Source organism: Petromyzon marinus, chromosome 28, assembly GCF_048934315.1.
Source record: "Petromyzon marinus isolate PM22_M1 ecotype Great Lakes invasive population chromosome 28, UKy_Petmar_22M1.pri1.0, whole genome shotgun sequence".
Lineage (NCBI taxonomy): Eukaryota > Metazoa > Chordata > Hyperoartia > Petromyzontiformes > Petromyzontidae > Petromyzon > Petromyzon marinus.
This window is the reverse complement of record NC_133694.1, coordinates 10,464,878-10,489,318: the sequence shown is the minus strand read 5'-3', so window position 1 is coordinate 10,489,318 and position 24,441 is coordinate 10,464,878. Positions and strand designations below refer to the sequence as shown.

General features: G+C 38.3%; 1 protein-coding gene across 1 annotated transcript in view; it reads right to left on the bottom strand.

The window, feature by feature from the left end:
• Positions 1 to 299: 299 nt before the first annotated feature.
• LOC116946997 (uncharacterized) overlaps positions 300 to 24,441 on the bottom strand; it is a 111,433-nt gene continuing 87,291 nt past the window's right edge. Inside the window, exons 64-80 of the mRNA XM_076070185.1 lie at positions 21,101 to 21,247; positions 20,111 to 20,298; positions 18,958 to 19,138; positions 17,206 to 17,331; positions 16,726 to 16,851; positions 15,568 to 15,690; positions 14,889 to 15,125; positions 13,247 to 13,363; positions 12,399 to 12,581; positions 11,537 to 11,625; positions 10,494 to 10,561; positions 7,929 to 8,098; positions 6,675 to 6,843; positions 6,149 to 6,334; positions 4,216 to 4,265; positions 2,224 to 2,336; positions 300 to 2,096 (exon numbers count right to left, since the gene is read on the bottom strand). Coding sequence (XP_075926300.1) covers positions 2,025 to 2,096; positions 2,224 to 2,336; positions 4,216 to 4,265; positions 6,149 to 6,334; positions 6,675 to 6,843; positions 7,929 to 8,098; positions 10,494 to 10,561; positions 11,537 to 11,625; positions 12,399 to 12,581; positions 13,247 to 13,363; positions 14,889 to 15,125; positions 15,568 to 15,690; positions 16,726 to 16,851; positions 17,206 to 17,331; positions 18,958 to 19,138; positions 20,111 to 20,298; positions 21,101 to 21,247 — 2,345 coding nt within the window. The 3' untranslated portion in view covers positions 300 to 2,024. The remainder of the gene's footprint in view (positions 2,097 to 2,223; positions 2,337 to 4,215; positions 4,266 to 6,148; positions 6,335 to 6,674; positions 6,844 to 7,928; positions 8,099 to 10,493; positions 10,562 to 11,536; positions 11,626 to 12,398; positions 12,582 to 13,246; positions 13,364 to 14,888; positions 15,126 to 15,567; positions 15,691 to 16,725; positions 16,852 to 17,205; positions 17,332 to 18,957; positions 19,139 to 20,110; positions 20,299 to 21,100; positions 21,248 to 24,441) is intronic.

Below are 24,441 nucleotides of genomic sequence, written 5' to 3'. Positions count from 1 at the left end.
CCACAGTGTTATTGATCGATGTGATTTTCATGACAGTGTCCCTTTCAGCATTTTATGGAGAGACATTTTGCATGTTAGTGGAACAAAATGTAACCATGGCATGGATCAGGTTATTGCAGGTAAGAGTTGAAAATCTTATTGCACCCTTGCATACGTTTTCCCAATTATGCTGTACGGCCCCGGTGTGTTTTCAGGTTGTTCGGCACGTCTGACTTTTTACTCCTGCAGAAATCTCCCAGCACATGAAGTGAAATGTCGTAGACCACGCCGAAAAAAACACTCAGTGAAAAAAACGAAAATATATCGTTAACATTTAATTTGAAGCAGGTTTAACAATAAACATACAATTCATTTGAATCACATTTTATTCTTAAATATTATTGCGATTAAAACAGCATTACCCTTGACCATAAGAGACTGCACAGCGGTATTGCAGTGATAAAAATGTGGAAGGCAGACCTCCTATAATCCACATTTTCTCTGCTAGGTAATTTAAATTTGATTCAGCAGATGCTATCACCTATCCAGGGTAGTGGCTTCTCACATGTATGTCAATGATTGGGCCTTATCAATTTTTTCCCACCATTAAGGCCTCATGCAGTTAGTCATGGGAGTTATTAGATATACACTTCGCCATGCTGGTTATTCTTCACCATGCTGGGTTGGTGAAGGCTGGGGGGAGGATCCATGACCAGCCCAGATATTGCTTGCCACCAATGTTAGCAATGGCTGAGATTCAAATTCAGGTTGCTGGGTTCATAGCCGGTATGCTAACCAATGCACCAATGCTCCCCCAAATAAATGCAACACAGTAATGTCGTCTTCCATTTTATCAGCAACTCCTTGCGTAGCATTCTCGTTTGTTTCAGATTGGTCTGGTGTACATTTGCATCTATTACTGCAATGACTTATCGTAGTCTGTTTTGCAAACATTAAAATACCCCTGACTAAGAATCATGAAATCTACAAAGTAAATTAATGATGATAATGTAATCCTTTTGTGTACATTCTATTTAGTTTTCCTGAGGTTGTGCTCACCAGTGGCAGGTTATGTCGTGTTATTTTAACTCTAACAAGCAATATTATGAACCAGCAAGACTTCAATTAGTTGCAATCAATAGCATCTGCAAGCGCTGGCATGTTCTTTGTCGGCAATATTTCATCAATATGGATACAACGTACATTCATTCAATGCATAAAATATGAGTTAATACATTCAGATATCAGCCTCTTTAAACATTAACGTATTCCCACATATAAATACTTGTAAAGATATGCATTTTTTCAAGGGTTACATTCATTTAACATAGGATACTATTTTTCATGATCCCACTGACATTATAAGCAAAGTTTTCTAATTCCGCTGTTGCAAAATAATCCATACATTGTCATGAATTCGGTTTGAAAACTGAAAAAAAAACATCTGAAATATAGTGCATAAGATGTCAAAGTGCTATCACAATAACACATTTTAAAAAAAAATTAGCGTTTTCAATTAAATGTAGACGTTTTCATGCGAATAAGGTGGAAAAAAACCCAAAAGAATTATAAACAAAGTATGGAAACAGGGATGTAGACATACATCATAAAGGCACATAAGTAATGTAATGCAAGAATATGAATCCCTGCAGTCACGAAAGCTTTAAATCAAAATGTAATGCATGAAGTTATGCTTGTATTTTAAAATCTCAAATTGCACTTCACAAAACCGTCAAATCATAGTCAACCCTTAAATCATAATACTAATTTAAGATAATTGTTGTTTAAGATTATTTTCTACGTGACTTTACCAAAAGACCCAAAGAATACTTATTGAAGATAATGTAGCTTAGATTCTCAAAGTATCGAATTAATTACAAAAACAATACCATCGCTCATATAACATTTAAATTAAGGAATACAAATATTTGTATAATTATAGCATAATTTCAACGCAACCGCAGCAATTAGGCAGAAGTTGTGTATATTAACTCGGATGCTTCATGACGTCATTGGCATTTTTTCCGTCTCCTTCACTCGTTCACTTATTCCAGGTCATGGAAGGCTTGTTTCGAATCAGAACACCCTTTTAACGCCGACGGTCGTTGAATCGATATCTGAAAAAATAAGCGACGAATGAGTTATAGAGTTGCGCTGTTTATATAAAGTATGTAAAAAAAATCCAAAAAAAAACTCATATTGGACACCTCGAAATAAGATTTGCGCTAGAGCATTTGCACTTACCTTGGTGGTGTTGATGTCACGATTTACGGGGCGCCATGAAGTGAAAGCCAAATCGGATTTTACGCCATAAACCTCTGTTTCTGCTGCATGTGTTCCTTGAATCGCTCCTTCCCCTGTGAATACACACAGCATGCTTATGTATTTCTATATTAGGTGCAGAGAGAATAGCGCTTAAGACTTAATAGCGGTTTAGTGGTTAAACCTAACTTTTGTCACCTGCGAATTTGTCATACCATCCTTTACTGAGTGTTTATTTATTATCAACAACTATGCACTGTCAAGGAAGAAATAAGTTATGTTTGTGTTACCTTTTTCTTATGATACAGTAACCTGGGATAACCTTCCCCTTATTTGCATGCACATCTGGCTCTCTCACTCTCTGCATTTAAATAATACAGTGCACTATTAATTTAGTAATTCGCTGATATTTGAACTTTTAAACATTTGTACATTCATCATTATTAAAGGTAAGTTAAATAACACAATAATATCACGCAATATATGTATTCATTAATATATAGAGTTTATGTGTTTATGTTAAAACGTAATGCATATTTCACCCCCAAACCGTATTTCCCTCTTAAGCTTCGAGTATTATCATTCACGTATTTAAAATAGCGCCGTTCTCCAGGAACGTATCCCTGCGAATACTAAGGGTTTACTAAGTGTGCGTGCTCGTTTCTTAGCTTCGAGTTTCCTCCTTATACCTGTTCTGTGCTACATTTAAACGTACCTGAGTACTTTGGCACTTACTATTCATGCACATTGCTTAGTAATATTAGACGTGAAAAGGCTGCAGGAACCCAACATAGAAAGTTACTGAAGTGCAAATTTGGTTGAATATTTAGGTTCGTAAGCCTCGAGTTTTGCCAAAGGAGTAGATGAATCAGTTCCGGAGATACTTGTTGGCTATTAACATAGAATACAAACGTTTCTGTGAAGTCTTAAGATGCAAAGGGCACATTTTAAACGATTGCAAACAAAACCGAGACAACGATAATTTGAATCGATATGCTGATTTAAGTTACACTGAGGTAATTCTCGTGAAAATATGTAACCTCTTCTGACCTATGCGTTATATTTAGTCCAAATATTCCATGAAGCAACAACATGTCTACAGAGTTGGGCAAACACCATCCGTCTGTGTTGCCCCTCACTATGCGTATGGCAATAGTGAATGTAAACAAATGCATTCCATACCAGATTCATAGGTGATAATAACACCCGTAGGAACACTCATCATAACATTTATTTATGTAAAATACATACCGGTTAACTAATAAACGGAAATGTTGACAACCATTATAGATTTTGATTTAAAGCTTTCGTGACTGCAGGGATTCATATTCTTGGATCTTTCGGTAAAGTCACGTAGAAGGGAAATAATAAAATAAAAAATATATAAAACAATAAAATTCTCACGACGTTTCGACTGCAACACAAGCAATCATCATCAGGTGTGAAAACCACAGCAAGAAATTATTTTTTTGCTGTGTGAAAATTTTCTTGCTGTGGTTTTCACACCTGATGAAAATTTTCTTGCTTTGGTTTTCACACCTGATGATGATTGCTTGTGTTACAGTCAAAACGTCGTGACAATTTTATTGTTTTATATTTTTATTATTTTATTATTATTTCCCTTCTACCCTGAAAGAACCAAGAATAATAACCATTATAGAATTGCAGTTTCCATTCCACCATACACTCGAGTTATGCCGCTAGACATTAAAGTTACATTTATCATTGGTTACCAAGCAAGAGATTACATTCTAATCAATATATATTACAGACTGTATTGTTTTAAATTGAGATTTCAATTGAGATTGCATATTTACACGATCTAACCCAAACACCTCTATTATTGATATTGGTCGCGAAAGCCTATTACGTGTTAAAATGAGATTTCAAAATATACGTTTTGCTTTTCTTTAAAATAAAAATACGACGTATTAGTTTACACGATGCATCAACAAATCTGTATTATTTACTTACGTGAGTAATTGTCATAGGCTGACGCACCTCCTGGATGACTGCCATTGAGACTGTACAATACAAAAGAGCAATTAAGTAATCTTGTTTCCAATCAAAAGCATTTCGAGCAATAGCAAGTTACCACAGTATCCAATTTGAAACAGTGATGAGACGTGTGGATTATCAGTGGTAGCACACATCCGCGATCAACCCAGGGATGATTCGGGAGTCAGAGTAATGAAAGGCAAGGTTATCACTGGCTATTCATCAGGAATGGCTAGGTGTTATTTACAACAACAAAAATGTGAAAATGGCATGGCAACGACTTTTTTGTTTGCATATCAACATCAAGTTAAAGAACAAAATAAAGTATGTTTTTTGCAGTATCACTTCTTTACAGTGTACCTTCTACAATGCAACAGTATTTCGTATGTCACTCGGAAGATATATCCGTGCATATTACCGGCTATGATGTATGGATCAGAAGGATCGACAATAAGAAAGAAAATGTAAAACGATCATCTGACGAGCGCACAAAGAAGCATACTTGGGAATTACGCTCAGAGATAGGGAAAAGGAGCACAAGGATCAGTGGAACAAACACAAATTGGAGACATTGTATCGATTGTAAAAAAAAAGTAAAGTGAGCTTTGGCAGGACATACTGCTAAGAAGGGGCAGCGGCCAGAGGATGGAGACTGGCGATGTTAATGTCAGCCATGGCCGAGAACGTAGACGGAAAGAGTGAGCACTGGGATCAGCTCGTGCAAGGGTGAGACCCATTTTTGGGATCGCGGGACCACGTGGGTCGGCGAAAGCAATGGGTGGCCTTCATTGACTGTGGATGCTAGTTTATTAAAAATGTATGATTGTTTAACCCTTTGCCAAAATGATGCTTTTTTTAAAGAACGGAAAACATTCATATAGTAATGGATTTGTTTCTCTCTCCGTGTAACTGTTTGCCTGACCGCACAGGAATGTCACCTTACCACATCGTGATACAGTGGGGATTTGTGTTCATTTTTTTAAACGCTTAAACAAGAAAGACACACCAAGTCTGAAGATTCTTTTTTCATGAGGGTCCTGCTAAGTTGGGTTATTTTGCCAACACCAGTGACATTGTGTGTGGTGTGTTTTAGCTTTGGCAGCGAACTGAATAAGTCAGAGGAAACCCAGGCAGAAGCAGGGGGAGAAAACACACAAACCTCACGAAGAAAGGCGCCCAAATAAGTGAATGAACCCAGGTCCTTCCTGCTGCGTGGCACGGGCGTTACTACTGGGCCACCCCTGCCACTGTTTAACAAATAGCAGATATGACTGTAGACGATCTCGTATATCTCCATTTTCGCAGTGTCACGAACAAATTGCCCGTTTAATTTGTTGAAGCCTTCAACGAAGAATTTTGTTTAAAGTCATAATTGGTCATAATTAAATGTGTAACTGAGATTTTAAAAAAGGGCATGTAAATTCCTGAGATGTATACAATTAAACCCACACACATAATCCACCAGGAGCTGTATGCAGTATTAAGCCGTGTATAAATAATATGATCGTGAAATAATGTACAATTCTCTGTCCGTCTACTGCAGGATGAAGGCATCCCCCTATGACATGTTTGTCATGGAAGTGCTTAACCATACTTCGCCATATTGGTTAGTGCAGGTTGGTGAAGGTGTGGGGCCAAAAACTGCTTCAGATATCACTGCCACTGGGTCCAAAACGCAGTGCCATAACCATGATGCCACCGATCCCCCGCCATCCCCCCCCAGATAAATACAACATGGTACAATGTTAAAATCAACTATTGCTAAAATAGTTATTACCAAATAATATTTTCAAGATGTAAAAACTATCCTCTTTATAAAAAGACTAAACTAGTAATTCCATTAAATTGATAACTTGAGTTACAAGACCCACACAACAAATGAAAGTGTATGAAGATATATATTTCATACCTGCCCTTGTTACAAAACAGCATATAGGTTCTTCCAGACTTGTATCTCCAGAATGCGTAGATGCCTATTCCCAGTAATAACATTCCACCAAGGCTACCAAACAAAATGCCAAAGAAGGCTGGAGACGTCACAGTGAGGTGCTGACATTGATCTCCATCGGAATGGTAAATTCCATTCGGTGCGCATCTAGAAAAAAGAATAATCGATTATTAAATATCTGGCCACAACTTGCATGTATGTATGTTGAACTCATTTCGCACCGTACGTAGCCAACCGTGCTAATCGGAGGTGCAGATAAACAAAAACACGTTTTTTTCCAATATTGTGCTGCCTATATCTGTCGGGGAGCATTTCATCATTACTCCTATTATTATTGTATGTTAACACATACAATCAATAATGCACAGATTATGATGAATTCTGACTTCCACACAACAAATGTTGAAACAGAAATGCGCGAAATCCGTCAAAAAGTGTTGGCATAAACACAGTGCTTGGTGGTTTGCGACCGCAATCGAGCACTTACGTGCACACTGGCCCCTTTGATGTGTGCTGACATTGCCCTCCGTTCTTGCAGTAGATTTCGGTGATGCAAGGGGACTGGCACACAAAGCCTGTACCATCTATCCATATTGGTACGTACTTAGGCATAGTTGTGGAACAGTTTATGTATTGTTTTAATTCATCCTTTGAAACTGAAATCACACCAACATTTTTTATGAACATTAACACGTTGATTTCACTAACAGTTATTGTAGTATCATTATGAATTAATTACTGTGCAGTTATGCTGTACGAATCGTGTACATGAATATATATGCGTGCCACTCAATGGATGTAAAAGCCATGCATTCTATTCGTGAGCAAACTCTTACAAAATGCATGTGTATATTACTGCAAAAGAATGTGTGCAAACCATATTGATGAACCATATATATTAAAATCTGAAAATAACTTAATAGAACTTAAAATTATTTGTTTAGTTTGAGGAGTACAGGGATATGATCACTGTTACATTGGATTTATGGCTTTTATTTTGGTGAATTAGAAAAGTTTATTTTGTTTTGTCCATGTTTTTGTTTATTGTAGTACGGAGTTAGACTGGTTGCTTTAATCTTAGTTGTCTTGTGGTTGTTGTTGTTGTTATTTGACTTGCATCCCACTGGGATTTTTGCACACAGCATTGGTGTACAGTGCTATTTCAGGAATATTTTGATATTTTTTTCCTGTATTTTCTGTTTGCACAGTCACATAATCACTTTAAGATGTTTTCTTGTTCATGTTTTTTGTTTGTTGCGGTTGCACCCGAATCAAGAGCCGAATGGCTCACAGGGCTATACCAAATAAATAAACTATGAAACTAACTATGAAACTATGATATGTCAACTGTACAATGAGAATGTTGGAGATATAAATGCCTAAAAAATGTGTTACTTCCCATGAAACCAATGTCAGGAGTCAATTTAAACATTTGAATTGTGAGAACAATTGTAACCCTAATTGAAACAGTGTATACTAGTAAATAATGCATTATGCATTTATTTACTTTTGATGTTGTGCTAGAAATAAAAAAAATCTCCAAAAAGCTTTAAGTCACCAAAGCTTTAAGTCAAGATCCATAATGTACTGTTGAATAATGCTGTTAATACCTAAAATCACATTTATAGACTTACACACATTCACCCAAATTGTGGTGTGTACGCGGGATAGATGTTGCATTACCAAGTTTTTTTCACAGAGTATTAAGCCAGTAATATCAGCGGAATTTTTCAAGTCTTACGTTGTTCCTTTGTTAAACTGACGAGAACCATGGATTCCACTGCTCGCGTGTTGAATTGATTCCGAATATCAGTCTCCAGAGTGTTTGTATAATAGTCAAACACAGCACTCTCCGTTGTGTAGTTAAACTGAGCATAGCTCTCCACAAAAAAAACGTTATTATCCGTGCTGCTGCAATACACGTAAAAAATCACAAATGTTAACAAAATCATCATCAAATATACGTAAAATAAATGCTTAACTGCATCAATTTGATGTAGAGGAATTACCTTCATCTGGAAGGCTCAAAGCAAATCTTAACAGTCAGAGCTGGTGGGGTTGAAATCAGACTTCTATTCTGCTCTGATCGCAAATGGTGCAGCAATCTCTAAATCCCTAAATCCCTTTTCAATGCTGTAAACTCCCACCGGTGTCCCCATGCCCAGATTTTTCCACTGCTCTGTCAGCTGCCAAGCATGACAAACATTACCTCCTCTTCCTCTGAAAAAGTCAAGAAATAAGGAATATCCTTCTGGTATCTGCCTCTGCTTCTCCTATTGTCTGTCCTGTCCCTACCTCTAACATCACTCAATAAAAATAATATAACGACAATCATCTTCAACGTACAAAAGTTATTTGCATCCTTGATCCCTTGCCCATCAAACTCATTCCTCAGTGTCCACCTACTTTGGCCCCCTATATCACCAGTTTTGTCAATGCCTGTGTCTCATCCAGTACCTTCCCCTAAAATCTCAAGACTGCTGTTACTCCCATTTTAATAAAAAAAATATCCTCAAGAGACCCTAGCATTCTTAATTAAAACCTCCATTTCCAAAAACGTCTCCCTCCAATCTCCAGGACCCAGTACATCTTTACTCTTTGGTTCTGTCGGTAAAGTCACGTAGGTATAAAATAAGTTAAATCACGACGTTTCGGGTGCAACACAAGCGTCCATCATCAGGTGGGACAACCACAGCAAGAAACAATTGCTGAAGTGGGCCTTTTGGGACGGTGGCTACACTGGTCTTTCTGCCGCTCATCATCCTTAGGTTGTTCCCATTATTTTTTAAGTACAGTACAGTAATACGATGACAGTGATTTGTGTGCGATAGAGCACCCTATATTCGGGGAGAGCAGTCTCAGAGGGCTTTACATCTCATCTCAAACATTTCAAAGGACACCCCCCCCCCCCATAGCAGATGTCCTTGTTGGAACAAGATGACTGCAGCACCTGGCCTCCAAACAGGCAGTAGTACGCCGGTAGGGAGCAGTGATTGCTACGTATAAATCCCAATTGAGTAGTTTGCGGTGCAATTTTATAATTTAGTGACTTTGGGACCCTGACATTGGCACACGATGGCCTACTTTTACGAATGATGTCAGGGGGATCTTTAACATCCACTGTGAAGCAGACGGTGCATGGCATTAGCGTGGTTATTTCGCCAGCAGTAATAAACCAAGGAGGCCGCTGGATTCGAACCGTGAACCTCTGCAACAAGCGGTGAATATGCCGACACTATGCCATGTCACCGTCAATTCGACTTTTTAAAGAATAGCTTTGTGAATGTTATCATGAGCAGGAATTTAAATGTATGCGTTTACATAGTACTGCATGTATATATTCAAGTGATTCGTCAAATAGATTTCATAAATTAATCAGTCTGAGCATATTTTTACATTGATAGAGAACAAATTAATGTAAACATGCATTTACAGTGGCGGATCTACTAAACGCTGAAGGACGGCAAGATAAATTTTGACTTAAAACTTTCGTGACTGCAGGACTTCATATTCTTGTTTTTTTTGGTAAAGTCACGTAAATATATATTTTTTAATAAATTGAAAATAAGAGCAAAAAACCCACGACGTTTCGATCGCAACACAAGCGGTCTCCATCAGGCGAAAATAAAACAGTATGGTATTTACCATAGTCAGGGGGATCTTTCACATGGTAAATACCATACTCCGCCTGATGAAGACTGCTTGTGTTGCAATCAAAACGTCGTGGGTTTTTGTGCTTATTATTTTCAATTAATTTTTATTTGAACGTTTTTTTCTATTTACGTGACTTTACCGAAAGAACCAAGAAGATGGCAACATAGCCTTGTGGTAGTATGTTCGCTGCTTGTTTTGGAGGTTCACAGTTCAAATCTAATGGCCGCCCTGGTTAATACCGGGGGTTCTGGGTGTATTACCCGTAAACGTATATATGCGCCATCTGCTTCACAGTGGATGTTAAGATTCTCGTGGCAGCCTTTGCAAGAGTAGGCCATTGTGTACTGGTGTCACGGTTCACATTTGAAAAAAATACCCACAAATTACTCGATTGGAATGTGCATAGCAATTATCGCCCGACTGCGAAAACTTGGCAGGACCCTCCTGAAATAGTATCATTATACTCCGGTAAGGTTAAATAAATAATCTGATAAATATTTCATAATTATTTACTAAAATCACCACAAAATGCACAAGCTGTACAAATGTCATGCAAATGAAACATTACATGTTCTTTATCTCTTAACATTGTACAGTATTCAAATGTGGAAAACTTTGATGGCTGCGATTGATATTTGTTTGCAAAACCAACCTGATATTTGTAATGTTGTTGTTATAAAAGTAGTTGAAGTAAGACAGGCGTGTTAGTTTAGTTAAAATCTGTAGAAAAAAAGCAACAAAAAGACGAATGATAAATGTAAATTAATAAGCAAGTGTACTACTTTACAATGTCAAAATTACTCAATGTCCTTCACAAATCTTCAATTGTTTATTTAATGGTATTAATGAACAGACAATTGACTTCATGATAAATAAACAACCATTTGTTTTGAGTAGATGTCTACTCACAATATTAGTACCAGGGCACGTCATTACCTTTGAGTCAACAATTGTTGTTTGTAACCGGGCAAGTTAATTATATTCAAGTCACGTAATCAAAAATAACATTGACATTTCCAAAGAATATGGGACAAAAAGCGCAAAAGTTCTCAAAGAAGCGTGGTGAGTTGCATGCTAAGAACTGATGGATAGAAAGAGGGACAACGTGAATTCAACATATGCAAGTTAGAGACCATCATATTGACTGTTTAGACAATGTAGGTGGACTTTGGCAGGACACGCTGCTGGAATGGATGGTGACCGGTGGTCGAATTATGGAGTGGAAGCCAAAGGAAGAAAAACACGCCTGAGGCTATGTCCACAGTGGAGGACGACGTAATGAAATTAGCCTGTGCTCAGAATCGCAAGACCATCCAGCAGTGACGATATCATGGCTGATGATAACAAACATTTATAAATGGTAGACTCGCATAGGCCGTCCAAACTTAATAATTTACAAATTCACAATATCTTTTTCATGATTTGAAGTTTTCGTGACTGCAGGAATTCATACTCTTTGGTTCTTTCGGTAAAGTCACGTAGATAGAAAAAATAATAGACTACGACGTTTCGTTGTCTATCTACGTAACTTTAGCGAAAGAACCAAAGAGTATAATATATTTGTCAATTCTAAAAAAATAACTAATTGTTTCGGTAACATGTTACATTTAAGTTATCGCACAGAACACAAACACGTAACATTAATACTGTTTCAGAAACATTTGCAATTAAACTTAATATACACCATTCACTTACTTTGGCTGAGGCCAATTCCTCAATTGTATTTGTGGGTGTTGGTGAAATGCTGCAGTTAAGTTTCATGAAGGCTTTCAACTTTGGAGCACCTGTAAAACGTAAATGAGTGTTATATTTACATACCATACTTTACTATTGTTCGTGATGTTTGGCATACATTCAATGCATTGGATAAAGCAACATTTCGAGTTAATGTAGCTATTAACACGTGTGTAGCCGAGTAATGTATCTTTTTTTTTATCCAGCTGTTTTCATTCAACAATTGAATAAAGGCCTCACCATGCAATATCACTCATGGCGGTTTTTCGACGATACCTCACCACACTGGTCAATGCGGGTTTGTGAAGGAGAGGACACAATTGATCGTATCAGTGGCCAATGTTAGCCGTGGATGGGAATTGGAACTTGGTGTGGGCCAATCAATTTCAAGGACAGTGCATCCATTATCAGAGTTGTTGTTTTTTTTTGTTTGCGTTCCGACCGCAGGTATTGTGGTCAATGTAAACATGACTCCTTGTAAAAAAGGCGTCAGTTTTGTTGCCAGATAAAAGGGTAAAAAAACAATTATCACGAGTTGTGGCAGAGTTAGGAGGGAGGGCTCACATATTTGTTGATAGCGGAATCTACGAGCTGAACTTGCCGGGATAGCTAACGTTCTCGGGTCAACAGCCACATTAGCCCACAAAGAAAACTTACATCTCAACATTTGCCTTAAATGATTGGAATTATTTGTTTTAAGTACTCGGAAGCATTAACCATTGAACACGTCACATCTCAAATCATTGCATTTCAGTGTTTTAAACAAATTAGGCCAGAGGAATCGTAGGACCCCTACGAGCTATATTTGTACAACGCAAATTACCTGTTTTAATGCTTGCGTTGATAGTTGTTTTTCCGTACTGGCAATCGATACCATAGTACGATGCTTGGCACTTGCATTCGGCGGTGCATTGAGGTGTATTGAAGCATGTTCCCCCATTCTTACAAAATCCCCCGATACAGGCAGTCTGACTGCAATTCAAAGTCACACATTCCTGCCCATCGCCTGATAAATGAAACACAAGCAACACAGTTACACATATGGTAAACAAAATGTTTATCAGTCACGTGTACAAAAAAATGCCCTCATATTGGTGAGAATTACTCTGATTAACCATTTCAATGATGATGGCACACGGCTAGATCATCTGCATTGGCTCAACTGTTCCCACCTCATTAATTAATTTGAATTATCTTAGTTCTTGGTCATGCTCCTCTGTTGATTTATACAATTATCTCAAGCTCAAAATGTCTACATTGTAAGTTGTACTTAGCAGAAAAAAGCCCGTTTCAACAACAAGTAAACAACAACAAGTTGTTGTTTACTTGTTGTTCAAGTAAACAACAACTTGTGCTTATCCTGAAATCAAATCATGAGCTCGAGAAGTCGTTCCCTCGCATGCTCAACCTCGTAAACCCAATTGTGAATTCTAGAATATTGTAAACACGTCAGCTCGGTTTTCTGAGTTAAACATTACAATGAAGTTTAATATATAATTATTGCGTTTCAGTCAGGTTTTTCTTCCAAAAAGTGTAAATCAAATCTTAGTTGTGATAATATGACTCGCACTATTGAAATGTGCATAACACCTAAAAAGGTGTGGAGTTGTACCATCAGCCTATGTGTCAGTAAACATTGTTCACAATACTGAGCACACTCAGAACACTTACGCTTATAACCACTGCTGCAGTTGCACATGTATGTGCCAGGGATGTTGTAGCATTCTTCGTATTGAGGGCAAGGCATAGTTTTACACTCATCAATGTCCACACAATTGATTCCGTTTTCTGGTGAGGACCAAACATTGCCAATTATTAAACAATCAATACATATACCCCTCAATGTATCGTTACCTGGATTGTTTCCCCCAATGTGGGCCCATCCATGAGAACAAGAGCAGAGGTATATAACTTCTCCTTTTCAGGCAGTGTTATTCACAAATGTGTTGAGCTTTCTTTGTTAAACCGAATACACTTTAGTCACTTATACTGCATGTTAACACTTCCTGACAGTGCAAACCAAAGATGTTAGTTGCCCTCATCAGTCTAGCTTCAACAACATTGCATTTATAAATTGTCAGTTCCCCCATATATTCATATCTCTCAATGGATATGTGAAAACAATAGACCTGGACCAGTTGTATCTAGCTCAGCATTCCATTTTTTCTTCAACTAAATTCTAAGATCCTTTCAGAAGGCCTGAATCAAGAAGTTAAAGTGGACCCCCCCCCCCAGATGTGGGGGTAAAAAGTTTATCCAACTGGGTTCCAATAATTGTCGACCACCCCCTCCCCCCCCCCCAAAATGTTGCACTCCCCGACTCCAAAAAAGAAGTGTATTGTGTATAGGCATATATATGCCTACACACTCTACATACAATAGAGACAGTAGTATCTGCACACATTTGGGGGGGAAGAAGCGGACATCAGTGGGGGTGATGGGCGAGGCGCGAAGCGCTGAGAAGCCCTCCACAAGAACGAGAATAAGGGGCCGTCCATAATGACGTCACGTGATTTTGGGCGATTTTTGACCCCTCCCTCTTCGTCACACGTCACAAAAAGTCAGACCCCCCCTCAAATATGACGTCACAAAGCTCTGCCCCTCCCAAAAATATATATAAAACATGCTTAAAATCTCTTTAAACTATTGTCATTGATGTGCGTATTTAATGTAGCACTGCACTATGATGTAGGACAAAACATTTATTAAAAAGTCTTTAATTAAATAGAACGTGTTGTCTATATTTAAAGTTGCGCATTTTGATGTGACGTCACATTTCTCAACCCACCCCCCTCGTCACACATCGTCACAAATGTCTGACCCCCCCCACCTCCCAGGTGCGTGACGTCATTTATGGACGGCAACTAAGGTGGCCGTAGCCCGCCGAAATTCTAGAGCTAGAAAATTCTAACTAGAATATTTAATTAATATGCAGAGATATTCAACTGCCAAAGCACCTTAACACTGGCTTGCACCTTACAGTACCTGGTTACATATGCCACCACTGCAATTCTGGGTTCATGATTTACAATCACATGACATGTCTAAGATAATTCAACATACATCTATATTTTTTGCCATATAGGTATAAACATCTGTCTAGGTGATGGATGTGTCCACCTTCGTTAGGTGGACACAAACTGTTTTAAGTGCAGATCCATCTTTATCACTTTTGGATTCATAAAATGAATACCATTTATTGGGATGTAAACAGTGGTTATAACATGTGGTTAATGTAATATACCAATAACGTGTTTGACGTGATATATACCAATAACACCTTTGCAGTTAAACCACTTTAATGTATCGTTACCTGGGTTGTTATTCCCAATGTCGATGTATCCGTTAGCACAAGAGCAGATGTAAGATCCAATCGTGTTGACGCACTGTACAGATTGGCCTGTGCAATTTGTCAAACATTCATTGATGTCACTGCACATTCTGCCATCTCCTGTAAAGCCTTGTTTGCAAGTGCAGTTGTAGGAACCCTCGTTGTTAGAACAGGCGGCATTGGTATGGCATGCGTTTTGAATTGCACATTCATTAATATCTGCAAAAACAAAAGACACGGCACAGTGTATGTGTGGCATTTTTTAGAGGGTGTGCATTTATTCTATGACGTCATACCTACAGTGTATTTACCGCATTGCAACAGACTTTAATTGCATTTGCTGTCAATAACAAAATACTTTATATGCACACACAATTCTAACTATGTGTTTAACAATCCTTATTTAGAACTGCTATTTATGTTTAGTTTGTTGTCCTTCCCTCTGCACCTCCGATAAGCACAGTTGGCTACGTATGGTGCGAAAGAAGTTCAAAATACATACAGTACAATCTGGGTTACCTTTTGAGATTATCCCCTGTTTTATGGAAATGATATACTCAATATTACAACTCTTATCCGTTGGTTTTTCATTGTACCATTAATCCATATGGAAGTTTACTGCTTCACATCTGTGACATGCTCTTTGACACATTTTCACTACCTGTGCAGTTTGTCCCATTGTAGCCAGGAGAACAGTTGCACTTGTAGGACCCTGGAGTATTCTGGCAATAGGAGTTGTTTGTGGAAAGGCAGGGATCGATCGCGGCATTACACTCATTAATATCTGCAAAGAAATTAACACAATTTTTTTTTATTTTCAACTAAGTTTAGAAGATTACAACACATTCGAGGGCACTGCACCATGAATCCGGGAATATTAATTCCGATCCCGGTCTCACGGCTAACAACCGTCGCATGCATTGACCGACGTGCTGAAATATGGTCAATCAACCCCATGACTGACATAGTGTCAGGAGGCCATCCTACAACAGTGAAAGAGGACTGCTAATTATTATTATTGTAGACTCAGACGTAGGCGACGAGGATAAAAAGTTACGAGCAACAATCTTTGTTTTGACCAAAAATAACTGTAGGCACTTAATCCAGGAGAAGACTGATCAAGGCTTATAATGATGATGTGTGTGCCCGCGTCTCTTTCTCAAGTGGAGTGTTTGTCCGTCTATTTCATTATATATATTTTTTTAATTTCTGTGTCTGCCGACTGTCTCATTTCAATGTCTATGTGTACATCTATTTCATTGTTTTATGTTGATGTCTCTGTGTCTATGCATTTGTTAATTATTCTCTTTTGTTGTCTGTGTTTTTGTTAATTCTAAAACATCGCGGCACGCCTGGGGTTATGCCATGGCGGCAGCACACCAGTTGTGGAGCAGTGCTCTACAACACAAACTGTGTCAGTGTACTTGGCCCTGCAGTGCGATTCCTATGGCATCCAAGGTTGAAAAACCCAAGGGACCAATTTTAATAATTGGCAATGCACCATTGTATTTTGTATACAGCACTTCATACGTTTGACACGCATTTTACGACAGAACTCGTAGGATTCACGGAAGATACGTCTTTTAAAAAATCATGAATAAATTCTGAAAATGGTATGATCTACCGTGCTGTACAATTGTGCGGTGACAAAAGTCAGCTCCAGCTGAGGACGTGTGTCACCTCTTGCATCCTGCGATTATTTCATACGTTCCAGGGCCACTATTTGATCGTAAACAAACTGAAAAAAACTCCACTTTGAAACAAAAAATGACAAAAATCCAATTTTAAATATGCGACGCATTTGTAAAAGTGTGTTTACCTTGACACAAGACAGAGCCAACCCCTTGATACCCTTCCTTGCAATTGCACTCGTAGCTCCCGGGCGTGTTGAAACAGACACCATTTTCAGCACAAAGCGACGAATTGAGAGCACATTCATTCATATCTGCACATGCAGAGAACAAAATAATGTAACATTCGGATGTACATAATAAAAATACCTTTTCACTAAAAATACTTTTCTTCAAAAGTGTAACTCATAAAAAAAGAACACATTTGTGATAATGACTCACTGATGCAAATGTTTTGTTTCATATGTCATATATCGTAGGTAATTTTAAAAACTCAAATGACAATATCACAGTTTCCCGTCAGATATCTTTCAATTAACGTCACGTATAAAACTTAATATTCAAATAGGAAAAAAAATTGGTTGTCAAATCGCATTCAACTACCAAATAGATATTACCCCTTCTAATATTTACGTTTTGACAATATATTGTAACAATGTAATTGATACCTTGGCACGTAGAGCTGTCGATGGTGGTGTTGATGTAGCCAATGTTGCAAGAACATGTAAATCCATGATTGTTGTTCAAGCATGTCTGATTGCATTTGGCTGGTACTTCCAGGCATTCGTCCACATCTGCCGATCCATCAACGGTGCATAAAACAATCATGTTATGACATCAAATTTTCCCCTCTGTTTTTGAGACTGAAACAGGAGGAGGATTTCTCCACAATTCTGGTCGTCACCTGATGAGGTGCTGGTTCTAATTAGCGGCGAAACGTTGTACTCGGATCGTAAATGTTGTGGGTTTAGTCTCCAACATATCTGTGTGCTGAACGAGTAACTAATTGGCATGTTTTGTTTAGGTGACAAACCTTACTAATTGACTTTGTCTTGTGGTGGTGGGGTTTAACGACACGTTGATATCTATGCGATCGAACCGAAAAATCCTCTATTATGGATAATATTGGTCACGAAATCCTATGTGTTAATCTACTTTAAGCAGATGTACATTGTTTAAGCATTATCAGAGGTCTCCGGTTTCAATCTCATCTTCCGGCAACGGCAGCTGAAACAATAATGGAATTTTCTTAAATCCGCCCACTTTGGTCCACGCAGAGGTGTACATGTGTGCTGCACAGTTAGTCCATGAGGCAAGTCGCGTGGGGTAAAGTGTGGGTACTCGCACCTCTTCCATGACATCTGGGATAGCATGGAAGAGTAGGTCAAAAATATACTCCAGTTGAGGTTCTCCTGCCAGCAATGGAGTGAACAAGCAATCGGAGTGCCGTACCTTTACCACCTTTGTATATGCATACCCTATGTGTTGCGTTCAACGTTCGATTTATGGTGTTTTTTATCATTTGTCAACATCCAAAATATCTGAAAGTGACAAGAGTGCTAAGTCTAATGAAAGTGTGCAATCTTGTTAAGGAAAATAAATATATGCCTATGGGACCTTTTTGTCAGGATTGAAATGATGAAAAAAGCAGAATAGGTCTTGACTTAAAGCTTTCGTGACTGCAGGAATTTATATTCTTTGGGTCTTTCGGTAAAGTCACATAGATAGGTTCAAAGATAACCTATCTACGTGACTTTAACATTTATTGTAATAACACAGGAGGTGTAATAACACAGGAGTTGTTAAGACGTTCAATCAACAAATAGACACCTTTTGCAAGGCGTCAAGGCTGCATTAACCACACACGATTTTGGCAAAACATGAAAAACAAACATGCTCTGATAATATATGCATTATCTTTGACACTAATTAGCATATACCAGAGACATGGCCTTGTCTCACCAAGACCAGAGAACGCAATAGGTTTCTACTTAGTGTTTGAACATCTTAACGCTTCTTCTTTGGTTCTTTCGGTAAAGTCACGTAGAATGAGAATAAAATAATAAATTGTGTTATTTTATTTTATCAATTTATTATTTTATTCTCATTCTACGTGACTTTACCGAAAGAACCAAAGAAGATGAATCCTTGCAGTCACGAAAGCTTTAAATCGAAATCTTAACGCTTGTGTTATTGCCAGGAAGGGTAAAACCGCTTATTCTTTTTCAATAAAAAGTTATGATTATTCATTATCACTGCAGAAAGTTGTTAATATTATTATATGGTGGATTCTTATGGCATTTGTTTTAATTGAGCAAGTAAAATTATTCATTGATTGCGTGAAAATAGTCTGTACTGCACCTTATTTCTAATGAACGAGGAATTCATCAACACAATTAAAGAGTGAAATATATACATACCGTAACACTTGCTCCCGTTGCCTGTGAGCCCAACGGGACAGGGCCCACACGAAAAGCCTAGGGAGGGTGCAGGTTCATCTGTGCAGTTCACTCCAGGATGGCAAGGGCTGTCTACACAGGCATTGTAGTCGTCCGTGCAGTACACTCCCGCGTAGCCAGGATCACACAGACAGCCGGAAACCTTCAGACGATCGCAGCAACACGGCAAATAAATTAAGCGTGACATGGGTTATGTACGCAAACTAAAGGCATCTCCCCCCTAAGGGCCGATCAAGCATTATGATTGAACGGTATTCAAGAGCACAGAAAGTGGTAAATGTGTGGGTTATAAAATAGATAAACTGAAATGCTGTTTTCTGACCTCACATCCAGATAAAATATTATTTTACCATAATTACATAATTTTGCCCTAAGTACTCGATTAAAATGTACATTTGAATAATTATAACATTTTTAATGTTTGGTAAATTTTTATGCAGCACTATGCTTGCACATATATGGATATTTAAATACATTCTTGAACTTTTGAATGAGAAATTCATTATTAAAAGCTAGAATAAATTTAATAACTATTAATATATTTTAAAAATACAGACTTTCCACCAGCACAAGGTGTCCACCATTTAAGAATAACACCCAAGGGATCACTTGAATTCACATTCAGTAACTATTTTAATATATAGATATTTGACCAACTTTATATATATTTTTTAAGCGTGAAAACTGAACAACAAATACAACTTTCATGTGAAAAAACACATCCTAATTTTGTGGGGAAGAAACTCACAAAGCAATCTCGTAATTTAACATAGAGTAAAGAAAGCCAACACATGCGTCAATAACACTGCCCTGAAGAGGAAATACATATTGTATATATATTCATAGCTACGAAAGAGGGACATCGTCTAAACGTTACTCATTAAATATATCATTTGTATTTAAGGGCAATGTTATTGAAATGTGTTCAGTTTGTGTTATTTGCACTTCTGCCCCAATGCCGAAGCAATATCACACTGTTTTGGTTCATAGAATGGAAGGAGAGTGACCCATTAAAAAAATTCGTGTTTAACTTTCCAGAAAAAGTGTTTTCTGGAAACAACTATCATGTAATGGCTGTGAGTGAACTGGTCAAGTGAATGACTGCCCAACTGACCTGGAAAGTGGATCCGTCGCTGCCGGTGATGCTCAGGGTGGTCTGGTTGTAGTTGCACGTGGAGTTTGCGCTGCAGTTGCACAAGGTGAGGTTGAGCAGCAACGAAGAAGAGGCCTTGCCGTTGCTGGCGCTCACCACGCCAAATGCTGGCTCTGAGCTTCTGGGGCTCCACGTCAAAGTCCCATCGGCTGCAGAAACCCACCACCAGCAACAGCAGTAATCAATGAGCACAGATAATTGTGTTTGTATAGATGTTCAGAAAATTATATTTTTGCAGAATTTTTTGTTAGGCTAGTTTTTATTTTGAAAAATAGTAATTTACCAGAAGTATTTTACTGAAAGAAAGAAAAACAAGGGAAGGTACAACGTATGGTCAGGCAGGGTAATAAGGTGGGCAACCTCGAGGGGTGAAGAGTACAGTAACACCAACAAGCGAGGTAGGGTCCCACACAGGGAGTGCACATTATAAGTGAAAAAGACACAGTAGAGTGATGTATTTTAAATACTGTAAAATATATTTCTGAATGTATTACACAATAAAAAATATTAACCAGTGCAACTGATGGTCCCGCTTATGCATTGCATATTTCCAGGACGAAATTGGTCCGGTCAACCTTGTAACAAAGCCCAATGTCAGCTCAAGTTCTGACCTGGTAAAATCTATTTTCTGACTTGGAGTCTCTAAATCTCCAAATATCCACAATTCAACTAGTTAAATATTCATCATCTCTGTTCTTAATCAAGCTCTTTTTGTTCCTGGCCACCTTCAGAGGCATCGGGGGGCTCTGCCACCCAGCAAATTTGTACGAAAATTGGCACCAAGTTGAACTATATGTGGAATAAAATATAACAGGAACCTTTCTAAAATTTTACATCGAGATGTCATTTTATTTAGCACGGAAAACATTAAATTATCATCACGTAGAGCAACAATTGTATGAATTCCAACCACTGACTTCTCAAAAATGCCAAAATAAATCACACACACACCTGTGATGTTGAGGTCTGAGGAATTTCTTGAAATGGTAAATACAATGGTGTCGTTGTTCGAGTCCACTGCGCTGATTTTGACTGTAACTACTTGATTCAGCATGGTAGAAATTTGCCCGTCGCTGGTAATGTTGGGAGGGAAGTTTTCTGAAATAAAACAACACATATCACTTATAGATTCATGCACAATAACACGCCTGCGTGTTAGGACATGTCTGTGTTATAATAATAATAATTTACATTTGTGAGGCAAATGTAAATTATTGAGTGATGCAACGATGTATCGATACTCAATGGTTAATTAATCTGCGACTTTGAGATAAGTACATTGTTAACAAAACTAGACTTTAACACACTAAAATAGTAATTCCCATATTATGGAAGCTCCGAAGTAAAATAAAACAGGTATTTAAAAAAAAATATGTACTGATGCATATGTTATGGTATCACTAGTGTCGCTTTACTCAATTAGTGTGTTAGATGTACAACTATAATTTATTGCTTTTCGATTTAAAGCTTTCGTGACTGCAAGGATTCATCTTCTTTGGTTCTTTCGGTAAAGTCACGTAGAATGAGAATAAAATAATAAAAAAATAATATAAAATAACACAATAAAAACTCAACGATGGCAGCTATACAAAAATAAAAAGAGAACCCACCAACAGCCTGGTTACCAAAACGAACAAAATCATCTCTGTTTCAACAGCATTAATAGATCAGACCAAACAGTTCTCGTTGAAACCCTCTGCTGCCAGACCACCAAGATTATATGGCCTTCCAAAGATACACAAAAAAGATACACCCCTTCGTCCCATCATCTCTACTATAAACTCCCCCACCTATAAATTGGCACATTTTCTTGCTGATATACTGCGACCTTTCACTGGAAAAAAACACCTCTGCGGTACTAAATTCTACTCACCTGGTATCGACAATCAATGGTATTTCCCTGTCCCCAGACGACCTGCTTGTCAGTTTTGATGTGGTGTATTTGTTCACCAAAGTCCCGGTACCTGACACCATCGCTATCATTGAAGACCTGGTTCATCAAGGACTGCATACTGATGTACCCTCCCTGGTGAGACATTGCTTAACCAACACATACTTCACCTGGAATGGAACTTTCTACAAACAAACTGAGGGCACCCCAATGGGCCCCCCCCTATCTCCGGTTGTAGTCAACATATTCATGGAAAAATTTGAAACTGACGCCATCCAGACTGCCACTCTACGCCCGACCTTATGGAAGAGGTACGTGGATGACACTTTTGTCATCTGGCCACATGGCCAGCCTGCTCTAGACCAATTCCGCGACCACATCAATTCCATACACCCAGCCATCAGATTTACCATGGAAGTCGAAAAAGATGGCAAGCTACCTTTTTTGGATGTCCTAATAAAAAAGAGACCTGATGGTTCAATGAGCCACTCTGTCTACAGGAAAGCTACCCATACGGATGCTTCTCTGAAACCGGATTCCCACCATCCATCACAGAAGAATTCTCTCATCAAGACTCTGTACCATAGAGCCCAATGCATTTCCGACCAGGAACACATTACCAGTGAACTCAAGCACATACACCAGGCTCTCAGGGCTAATGGTTACTACGACTACACAATCCGCAAAGCCATCACTCCAGTCATGAAGAAGGATCCTCTTGTGGAGCCACTCAAAACCATCACCTTACCCTACATTGCAGGGGTCACTAAAAAGATCTCCAAAATCCTGAATAAACACAAGATCCAGGTCCGATTCAACACAGTACATAAAATCCGTGATCTGGTTCCATCTGTAAAATATGCTGTTCCAGACATACAGTACCCGGGCGTTTACAAACTAAGTGCCTCTGTGGTAGTAGCTACATTGGAGAAACCAAACGACATATCTCGGACCGCATCCGCGAACATAAAGCAGACTTGAAACACGGTAGAACAAACTCCTCTGCCGTGGCAGATCACTGTTATAATTCAGTGGGCTCACATGACATTGACTTCTCCAAGACAGAGGTTCTTTGCAAACCAACCGGCTACCATGAGAGATTCGTTCATGAGGCCATTCACATATACAAGCACAGAGATAATTTCAACCAGGAAGATGGATTCTGGCTTAGTAACCATTGGAAAGATGTTTTAAACCATATCGGTTCTTAATTAATTATATTATACGATGACCTTCAGACCACAGCTCTTTCGCTGGCATTGACTCTTAATACCTCTTACACCACGGTTAATGGTATAGTTTACAACATGGAGTATAACAGTGCCTCGCAGCTGTCTCTCTCCCCCTCCTCCGTTCCGACCATGGATGAACTCGTCCGTCTGAACGGGGCTCGTAGCTATCCGTGGTGCTAAAGTTGAGGGTAAGAATCCACCCATTTTTTCGCCATATAGCATTGTGATATATAACGACTTATTGTTGGTAGCTTAGCTGATTGGAGAATATATAGAGTTTATTGATAACATTGAGGTGGTTTATATTTTAGTTTTTTATTGGTTTACTATATGGTATTCATTATATAGTGTAGTGTATACCCAGTTACTGTTAATAGCTCAGCTTATTGAATAATATATTGAGTACATTTATTATATTGATGTAATTTAGACGTAGGTTTTTTCACATCGGTTTACTATATGATAATCGATTGGTTGCAGCCCCTTTGGCGTCCATGTACTAGGTGCCTCTGTAGATGTGTAGGCTTTGACTTTAACATAGCTATTTCTATGACCAGTCACAAGCTAATCCCTCAGTTATTTCAATGCTAAATTCTCCTGTTTGATTTATACTAGGTGCCTCTGTGGATGTGTAGGCTTTCACTTTAACATAGCCATTTCTGTGACCAGTCACAAGCTAATCACTCAGCTATTTCAATGCTAAATTATCCGAACCAAACATTAAACTAATTTTCAATGGTACAGTATAATTTCATCATGCTAAGTCCGCCAATTAAATGCTATTTTTTATGCTAATTCCTTTGTCAAGGCGCTCTGTTTCTTCTCACACAGCTTAAAGGTCGCGGTCTGAACTTGGCTGTGTTCGCTCCAGCGCTGTCCTCCAGACAGTCTCGTCCCTTCACCTGATGAAGGCCACTTGTGTTGTGGCCGATACGTCGTGAGAATTTTATTGTGCTATTTTATTTTATTATTTTATTATTTTATTCTCATTCTACATGACTTTACCGAAAGAACCAAAGAAGATGAATTTATTACTTATTCTATAATACATGTTCTGTCGTGTGTTTGAAATATTAATGTAGGACGCCACTGTTTTAACTATTTGACAATTTAACTCCTTAGATGCTTCAGTATGGCTCACTGAAGTCGTAAATTATTCTAAAGTAACA